We start from the raw sequence: 10,000 nt of genomic DNA on the forward strand, positions 1-10,000 counted from the left end.
AGTGTTAAACGTGTCTCTGTATGTGGCTGCTGTAAAAATATTGCAAAAAAAATATTTAACACGACAATATTTTGAATGTTGGTACACCTCAGCTAACTGCGTTTTTCTACAAGCAGAAAAACACATAACTACACATAATAATGTGATTCAGTATCTTGCTGCAAAGCCAATATTGAAGAACCTAAGCCAAAGATGTTTAGTCTTGTCTATCTGTACATTGGATGTAATGAAATAATAAATATTCTGAAAAGATTCTGATTCTGAATATGATACAGTTGAACAACGGTTGTTAAGTCGTGACGTGTTTCCGGGTCCAACGTTGGCTGAGGCGCTCTCTTGGAAATGCAAAAACAAAAAAAACAAAAAACGATTAAACTGTCATTCTACCGCTGTAGTACACTGGTACTCTGGTGGAGGGAGTTTCTGGTTTGGACCCGGAAATTGCTAAACGTCACATTTGACGTCAGACTTAACAACCGAATAGGTCTTGAGGTATGTTACATACAGTACTGGGGTCCATCTATCATCTTCTGATTTCCAGTAAGTCACCAGTTGGGAGGACGGCCCCGATTTTGTCGCACCGCCGAATTCGATTCCATTGTTTCGAATGAGACAATGCACACGGCGTGCGATGCGATAATTATCGCACGACAACATTCGATCCTCCATTCACACCAATTGAAATAATTCAAAGAATTGAGAATCGAATGTTGTCGTGCGACAAAATCGCACGCCGTGTGCATTGGCCTGAACACTGAAGTGACTCTGTCTCCCCTGATTTCACTCTTAGGTGAAAGGTTATTCCAGTTTTGTGACTTAAGCAATTATTAAACAACATGAACATCAGCAGCAACATTCTTAGTCTTTTGGGGATCAAGCGGCTCGGCACTACCAAAGTAACTGGATAAACTTTGTCATTAAACGTTGAACATTGTCTAGCAGCAGTGTCATTCTCTAGATCTAATCATGTCTCCCAAAAGAAGACCGTCTCTCTCTCACCATAAACATCGCTCCCAGCGAGGAGGGGCTGTCCGCCTCCACCACCAGATTCTGCCTCTGAGTAAGTCAGCGGTTTGCGGATGTTTGCATTTTCTATTTAAATAGGAAGCTTACTCAGCCGTGCATTACCGTACTGTACTGCTCGGCCCATTCGTTTCAACGTGAATGCTATATGCAAAACACTGCAAAACACACAACGTTGTTGCTGGAACTCAACCCTGTAATATAATATACGCCATTTAGCTGACGCTTTTATCCAAAGCGACTTACATTGCAGTGAGTGCATATGTTACGGTACATGTGGGAATACTAGGGTTAGGGTTAGGTGCTAGGGTGACTTGGTACATGCTGGTATGTCTAACCCTAGCACCTACCCCTAACCCTAACACCCTAGCACCTAACCCTAACCCTAGTTTTCCCACATGTACCGTGTTCCCACATGCACGTACCGTAACACATTTCAGTATATACGGTCCCGGGGGGAATCGAACCCACAACCTAAGCGTTGTTAGAACCACGCTCCACCGACTGAGCCGCACAACAACCAACCCTGTTGCTCAATCCCCACTTCCTGTTCAATCTCTCCCTCCTCTCCTCTCCTCCCTGACCTCCCCCACTTCCTGTTCAATCTCTCCCTCCTCTCCTCTCCTCCCTGACCTCCCCCACTTCCCATTCAATCTCTTCCTCCTCTCCTCTCCTCTCCTCTCCTCTCCTCTCCTCTCCCCTCCTCTCCTCTCCTCTCCTCTCCTCTCCTCTCCTCTCCTCTCCTCTCCTCTTCTCTCCTCTCCTCTCCTCTCCTCTCCTCTCCTCTCCTCCCTGACCTCCCTGACCTCCCTCGCTTCCAGAGCCAACCTGGAGCCCCTTCAGAAGAGGCTGGAGGAGTTGGACCTGGACGAACTGCAGAGAGAGGAAGAGGCCGGAGGCTCTCCTTACCCAGAAGGCCACGGTGGGAGAGCTGAAAGACCTAAGAGGCGCGTGGTCAACAAAGTCAAAGTGTGCCACAAACCCTCAGGACTGGTGATGGCTAAAAAGGTGAGGAGGAGGAGGAGGAGGAGGAGGAGGGATGGAGGGGTAGAGAGGGCAGAAGGGGGGAGACCAGCGGGAGAGAGGGATGAGCTTAGGGAGGAAGGTGTTGGAATTGGCAGATGGGACTGGGTGGATTACGCTGCTCTCCAGCTGGGAGGGTGAGGTTTAGGATACGTCAGGAATCCCCTTCCTCTCTCTCTCTCTCTCTCTCTCTCTCTCTCTCTCTCTCTCTCTCTGTGTCTCTCTCTCTCTCTGTTGTCTCTCTCTCTGTGTCGCTCTCTCTCCCCCCTCTCTCTCTGTGTCTCTTTCTCTGTGTCTCTCTCTCTGTGTCTCTCTCTGTTGTCTCTCTCTCTCTCTGTGTGTCTCTCTCTCTGTTGTCTCTCTCTCTCTGTTGTCTCTCTCTCTCTGTGTCGCTCTCTCTCTGTTGTCTCTCTCTCTGTTGTCTCTCTCTCTCTGTGTCGCTCTCTCTCCCCCCCTCTCTCTCTCTGTGTCTCTCTCTGTTGTCTCTCTCTCTCCCCCCCTCTCTCTCTGTGTCTCTCTCTCTGTTGTCTCTCTCTCTCTGTGTCGCTCTCTCTCTGTGTCTCTCTCTGTTGTCTCTCTCTCTCTCTGTGTCTCTCTCTCTCTGTGTCTCTCTCTGTTGTCTCTCTCTCTCTCTCTGTGTCGCTCTCTCTCCCCCCCTCTCTCTCTCTGTGTCTCTCTCTGTTGTCTCTCTCTCTCCCCCCCCTCTCTCTCTGTGTCTCTCTCTCTGTTGTCTCTCTCTCTCTGTGTCGCTCTCTCTCTGTGTCTCTCTCTCTGTTGTCTCTCTCTCTCTGTGTCGCTCTCTCTCTGTGTCTCTCTCTCTGTTGTCTCTCTCTCTCTCTGTGTCTCTCTCTCTCTGTGTCTCTCTCTGTTGTCTCTCTCTGTTGTGTCTCTCTCTGTTGTGTCTCTCTCTCTGTGTCTCTCTCTCTGTTGTGTCTCTCTCTGTTGTGTCTCTCTCTCTCTCTGTGTCTCTCTCTGTGTCTCTCTCTCTCTGTTGTCTCTCTCTCTGTTGTGTCTCTCTCTGTTGTGTCTCTCTCTCTCTGTCTCTCTCTCTGTGTCTCTCTCTCTGTGTCTCTCTCTCTGTTGTCTCTCTCTCTCTCTGTGTCGCTCTCTCTACTCTCCTAACACTGCTGATTCACTGTGCATTATTGCCTTATCAGAATGCTTGTTACATTCCAAAATCACTATCTGCCCAAGTCATCTTTTTGACATAGGCATTGTTGACACTACCTACAAAGATGGCCCAGTGACCAGGTGACCAAGTAAAGCATGACTTAGGCAATTATGCTATGAGGCTAACAAAATAATAATTGCCACGTTGCTCAACGTCCGAGAAACACTGTGACTGGTGAAATTAGGTGTCAGCTAAGATGATTGAAAGAGGGGGGGGGGGGGGGGCATTTTCAAGATCTCGCCTGGGGCCCAACAGACCCACAGGCCGGCCCTGGATCTGTGCATATGTGAGAATATTTACACACACAATATGGCTCATATATGTACCTGTCTGTGTAAACATATCCAGATATGGAAAGTTCTACATGACGCTTCATATACTATACTTTTCACTCTCTTCAGACAGATGATGATGTGAGTGTGTTGCTATGGAGTTGCTATGGAGCGGAGAGATCGCAATATCGTTACTGCGTCGGTGACGAAACAACAGGTGTTGTTTTTTTGATCCGGGTTGCGTTCAGAACCGCAATGTTTCGTTTCTCAGTGTTCAAAGTCCCCACGGTTTAGTGTTGATAGATAACCATCTCCGCTTTATGCAACGTGTCTTTCAGACGCCTGTCGCACACAACGTTCCCAAACATCTCAGCGTGAACGTCTTGTCCATGCGAGACCTAAATGTTGCTGCCTTGGAACGCACTCCTGGGGAGTATTCCATCAACGTCGCTAAAGGACAACCCAGGCTTCTTTTGATTCGTCTCCCGAGACGTTAACAACAAAATAAGCCTGGAATTTCTTTTAGCGACATATGATGGAATACCCCCCTGGTCCCCACAGTGCTGCCACTCAATGGACCTCCATAGCTTAAAGCAGTGGTTCTCAAACCTCTCCTCGGGGACCCCCAGCCACTCCACATATTTGATCTGTTCCACCACCAGCACACCTGATTCAATTAAATCAATTATGATGTGTACTTGGTTAGTTGAATCAGGTGTGCTGGTGGTGGAACAGATCAAATATGGGTAGTGGCTGGGGGTCCCCGAGGAGAGGTTTGAGAACCACTGGCTTAACGTATCTCTTTTTCCTTTAGGACAGGACACGGGATTGGTGGAAGCAACATGGTGGACTCCTATTGGACCGTTGCTTTCTCCTATCCAGTTGTGTCAGGTCAGGGCTGATGAGGGACTACAGGCCGGAGGAGGCCTGTTGACTGTTGAGACACAGACCCAGCTGTGCTGGCCATCCTCCCTTCTTCCCTCCCCCTCCCTTCATCCCTCCTTCCCTCACTCCCTCTCTCCTTCCCTTCCTCTCTCCTTCCCTCTCTCCCTCCCTTGCTCTCTCCTTCCCTCCCTCGTACTCTCCCTCCTTCCCTCCTGCCTTCCCTCCCTCCCTTCTTCCCACCTTTTCTCCCTCCCTTCCTCCTTCCCTTCCCTCCCTCCCTCCCTGGTGTGACCAGTGGAGGAAATATGAACACATTCAAACCGTCATTTCTATCTATATATCTATATCTATATATATATATGTATATATATAGGGCCCTTCCTCCCTCTGTCTCTCCCTCTCTCTTTCCCTCCCTTCCTCCTTCCCTCCCTCTCTCCCTCCCTCCCTCTCTCCCTCCTTCCCTCCCTTCCTCCCTCTCTCCCTCATTCCCTCCATTTCTCCCTTCCTCCCTCCCTCCTTCTCTCCCTCCTTCCTTCCCTCCCTCCCTCTCTCCCCCTTTCCCTCCCTTCCTCTCTCCCTCCCTCCCTCCCTCCCTTCCTCCCTCCTTTCCTCCCTTCCTCTCTCCTTCCCTCTCTCTCTCCCTCCCTCCCTCTCTTCCTCTCTCCCTCCCTCCCTCCCTCCTTCTATCCTACCCTCCCTCTCTCCCTCCCTCTGTAGAAGAGCTGACCAATGGAGGAAATATGAACACTGAATATATAGATAGAACAGTCATTTCTATCTATATATCCTTATATATATATATATATATATATATATAACCCTATATATACACACACGCACACAGAGTATATGTATAGAACGGGGTGAGGATTTGCCACGGAGGAGGAGGGACATGTCTGTTCCTGTGAGGGTCAAGGGGTCATCCACTGCCTTTCTTTTGTCTCTCTTTGTCTCCTTGTCGTCCTCAGTCAAGGCTCAAAGAGAGGGACGGTTGGTTTGTATGACGCAAACAGGTCAAACTACTACTTTGTCTTTATAAATCCATAACTGTCCAATAAACGGTATGCAACTGTATCCGGTTGTTAAGTCTGACGTCAAAAGTGACTTTAGCCATTTCTGGGTCCAAACCAGAAATTCCCCGCACCAGAGTACCAGTGTACTACAGCGGTAGAATGACAGTTCAATCGTTTTTTAGACTCTGATCTATTCATACAACAAGGGACACAGCAGCACTTTCCCGTTTTCTCCATATTGTCAGGGTATTTGAGCCTCGGAAAAGCGCTATATAAATATAATTAATTATTATTATTATTTCGGCATTTCGAAGACAGCGCCTCAGCCAACTTTGGACCCGGAAACACGTCACGACTTAACAACCGGATTGTCACACACCACTCCTATAGTATCCATCTGCGCGCAACAAATCCAACACCCGGAAATGTGTTGGGGCACGTCATCGTAAGCGCGTCGGTAAAAGAAACCGCGAGAATCCGCGAGATTTTGAAGGACAATGGCAAATGCAGCTCAGGTGAGAATTTCGAAATATTATTAATGAACATGTTATAGTTTTCATATATGTATTTATTATTTAGGTTGTTGCATGTGTTACGCATTTGGCTGTAGTTTTGTTCATCTAATTGGGTAATTCTATGTGGTTTAGCGTTATCAGATATGAGATTAGATTCAACTTTATTGTCATTGCTGAGTACAAGTACCAACAACAAAATGCAGTTATGCATATAACCAGAAGTGCAAATAGTGACAAAACAAAGATAAACATGTACAGCCGGCAGGGCTAAAAAACGCCGCGCTCAGGTGGGGGGAAGGGAATGACTTTCACGTGGTAATTATTACAACTAACACTAAGTTAAAGATGAACTATATGCTATTTTCGAACTTTGGTAGTGTGTTCACTGTTGTATGTAGGTTGCACATATAATATTTTGAGCTCAGGTCACATATTTTCAAGCAAGATGAATTAAAGGAATGAAATATTCAATTTAAAGGAAATGAAAGTTATTTGGAGTCACATTCGATACATTCACCTAATTATATTTTATTCTTCCATAGACCAACATGATGTTTCCAGATGGACAATATCCTGCGCTTAAGAGATTGGACTTGGACACATTCCAGTGTCCATGTTGTCACAAGGCAGGGAAGTACCCTGCTCTTCTATCTCATATGCAGTTCCACCATAGTTCTGCTGTGAAATATGGAGGTAAGTCCACCTATATATTATCATGTCATCATTTGAATTTTAAATGGTGTTAATGTGTTATTTCTGTGCCCCAGCACATCCTTGGTGTAAATTAGTTTTAGATCAGACATTGTGGGCTCATTTGATGTTTGTGTGAGCTTTCACATTCCACATTAGATTTATATTACGGTTCTGACCTGTTAGCAACGCTGAATTAATTACCTAATGTGGGTTTAATTATTAATTCAAATGCAAAAGTTCAAGTTATAGGCATGGACCCTATGTTATCGAATTTTTATTTAATAAAAGTTTGGGCATTTAGCAGACGCCTGTTTCCAAAGCGACTTTTAATCAATACATTTGACTAAGCAAGTGAATCATCAATTCACCAGTCGTAGCAGGAAGAGTAATCTACCTCAGACCAGGGGTCTATTATTTGTTAGTGACATGATTATGTATTGTTCTCACAAACACCTTTTTTCAAATTATGTATTTACAAAAATACAACTTATTGGTATGTTTCTAGTAGGCCTATCTTCTAAATCACTTTCTTTATTTCTTTTAGGATATGCTTTTTATAAATGCTTTTTATAAATTTATAAATGTATAAATATAAGGGGTGTTGCTGAGAAAATTGTTGCGGGATCCTGGACAGAGAAGACTGGTCTGGATTTGGAGGTATTGTTTGAATGTTACTATCATATTATAGCTATAGTCATAATTACCTACTATTCTCTAACTAACTTTTCTTCGTACAGGGGCTTCCGAGGCAGACCAGTGGCAATGACTGTGGTGTCTTCATGATAATGGTGAGTTATGGTAATGCCACCAAGTGATATGGCACACTTGATTGTTCCTTAAAACCATCAAAAAAATGTGTAAATGTATGTAACAATGACTGACCACCACTTAGACCTGACCAACATTCTGTTTGTGCATTTGCAAATAAAAAGGTGTGCAATAAAAGGTATTAAGGAACATTCATGTGTGCAGACCTCTCATATCACTTTCCTATGGAGTTATCAGCCATGTACATTTCATTGGATGTGTGTGACTACCTTCTCACTGAGTTATAAGCTGTCACATGGTAATCTTGTCTTTGTGTCTTTTCTCATTACAGTATGCCTGGTATTTCGCCATGGAGGCTACCTTTGACTTCAGCATTGTAAGTATTAAGAAAACAAGAACCCATTATATCAATATGCTATAAGACTTTGAATGCAAATTGAGTAACTGCTCTTTCTTTAGGATGACATGTCTCTCCTGAGAAGGTGGTGGTGTATTGTCCTGGTGGAAAACCTTGGGCTGGAAGGGTATGCTGCAGTGCTACAAAAATAATAATTGTATTTGTACATTTATTATCAAGAGGACTTTGGGGTAACACCTGGCCCTACAATTCAACCTTCCGGTGAAGATAATGTGTGTTAATTTCAGATATGGAAGGAAGTTTGCTCACTTTAGTGAGGAAGGCAGAGCGACCCTTCACGACAGTGTCCCACCTGTATTCAGGACCTATTCAAGTGTTAAAAGGAGTCATGCAAGCAACACCATGGTCAGTGCATCTCTCACTAAGTATCTATGACCGTGTGCCTGTTTCTGAATGGGCTACTGCTCCTAAAACACATACTCCATGCAACTTTATGGCACATGCAATATGTTTAGTGGTACTGTGTCATTCTGAATCCAGCCTGGATCTCTTTTTGAAGTAGTTAACCCTTTCATGTAAAACATACTGGCAATAATGGTGGACTCTGTACAGATGCCACTGGACACTGACGAGGACCACACGTACTTCAAGAGGCCTTACAGCTTTCCTCCTAAAGAATTGGTTAGTGTGAATGAAGTTTATTGCATACAAACATACTATCCACCATTCACAGCTGTACACATAGTCATGCTTATGTGTGTATCCTGTTACCAGGGACAAAGATGTCAGAAGCCTGGAAAGTGAAACCACACTTTCTATCAGGACACTTGAGGTAGAATGATCAAGGAAAGAAAGTGACTCATTCAGTACTTAACTGCACCTTTTCATTGTAACATGGTTAAGCACTGTATTATTATTTTAGGAAAGGGCTCAACAAGTCCAACACCAACGAAGAGTGACCAATGACTTGTTAGTGCATTGCATTTGCAATGCATTTTGGAAACATGAGGAGAGTGCTAATACAAATTCCATGACAGTTTGCAACCACTGATGAATGTGAGTTTCTTAAATTAATTATTAATCACTTCTTTATAACATTTTGTCTCAACAGTGAGAAGCAGCTGTCTCACCATTATATGGTCGAAAATGTGAGAAGAAAAGGAAGCTGAAAGACCATAGAGACAATGTTGAAAGAGCACTTGTGCTAAAGTGCAATCAGCAATGATGTCTTGATTGAAGCGCATTGAGTCGTATCTTGTGAGATGCGCTATACAAATAAAGCTTGAATTGATTTGATCCCTTGTACACTTTTTTTGGGCATTTGTGTTGCAACACACCTGTACATTCTGCACTCTACCCTGTTAGGCCCTTATTTTACTCTAGACAGAAGGGTTGTAACACTTGTTATTAATTCCATTTGGTATACCTCATAAACTTTCTTGCATTTCTGGTGTTTGCATTTTACATATTCTAAATATATGCTATCTACATGTCGCACTGGATGGGGTTATTGCTGTTGACTCATCAGAAAGTAAAGACTAATTCACAGAGTGTATGAAGATTCCAGTAAGGGTTTTGTGAAGGAGCCCTAGTGCTGTTGACATCAGAAATAGAATGTTTTATTTAGCTCATCAGTGTGCACTCAGCACCATGGACACCTCCAGCCCAGCACCTTGCACCACGGTTCCTGCCCTGCTCCATGGATTACAACGATGATCGCCTGACCCTTGCCTGACTCCACCAAGTCCTTTGCCTGACCCCTCAAACCTGTTTGACCTAATAAAGTCCCACACCTGGGGTCATTGACATTCTTTTATTTATATACAGTTAGGTCTGGAAGTATTTGGACAGTGACACAATTTCCATAATTTTGTCTCTGTATGCCACCACAAAGGATTTGAAATGAAACAATCCAGATGTAATTGAAGTGCATTTTACAGCCTAAGGATGGCCTGTTTCAGTTGCATTGAGAGCTCTGTTGACTGCATGTTGTGCGTATACAGCAACAGCCTCCAAATACAAATGCCACACTTGGAATCAACTCAGACCTTTTACCTTAATTGATAAAGAAATAATGAAGGAATAAATAGCCCACACTGGCCCATGAAACAGCTTTTGAGTCAATTGTCTAATTACTTTTGGTTATTATACATAAGAGCTATAATTCATAAACCCTTCCTTCAATTTGGATGTGAATACCCTTAACCTAAAGCTGAGAGTCTGCACTTTAAGCCCAGTAAATTCTGTTGGAAATCTCATATAAGATACGTTAGATCCAA

General features: G+C 44.1%; 1 protein-coding gene and 1 long non-coding RNA gene across 8 annotated transcripts in view; both read left to right on the top strand.

The window, feature by feature from the left end:
- The window catches only part of LOC308172212 (solute carrier family 22 member 4-like), a gene marked incomplete at both ends in the record, with an annotated part of 24,394 nt that extends 19,971 nt beyond the window's left edge, over positions 1–4,423 (top strand). Inside the window, 2 exons of the mRNA XM_080547121.1 lie at positions 1,845–2,031; positions 4,304–4,423. Of these exons, the coding sequence (XP_080403247.1) occupies positions 1,845–2,031; positions 4,304–4,423 (307 nt within the window). The remainder of the gene's footprint in view (positions 1–1,844; positions 2,032–4,303) is intronic.
- A 2,025-nt stretch (positions 4,424–6,448) lies between these two features.
- Positions 6,449–8,972, top strand: LOC308171527. Of its 7 annotated transcripts, none has more exons than XR_013937835.1 (7): positions 6,449–6,595; positions 7,140–7,252; positions 7,333–7,383; positions 7,695–7,739; positions 7,823–7,887; positions 8,009–8,126; positions 8,334–8,959. It is a non-coding gene; the product is annotated as an uncharacterized lncRNA (long non-coding RNA). The 7 variants fall into 7 exon arrangements; XR_013937837.1 differs by having other exon boundaries at positions 7,695–8,126; positions 8,334–8,402; positions 8,496–8,553; positions 8,833–8,957; XR_013937831.1 differs by having other exon boundaries at positions 7,695–8,126; positions 8,334–8,402; positions 8,833–8,972.
- Positions 8,973–10,000: the final 1,028 nt, after the last annotated feature.

This window comes from Nansenia antarctica (genome assembly GCF_963989245.1).
Source record: "Nansenia antarctica genome assembly, chromosome: 16".
NCBI classification, from domain to species: domain Eukaryota; kingdom Metazoa; phylum Chordata; class Actinopteri; order Argentiniformes; family Microstomatidae; genus Nansenia; species Nansenia antarctica.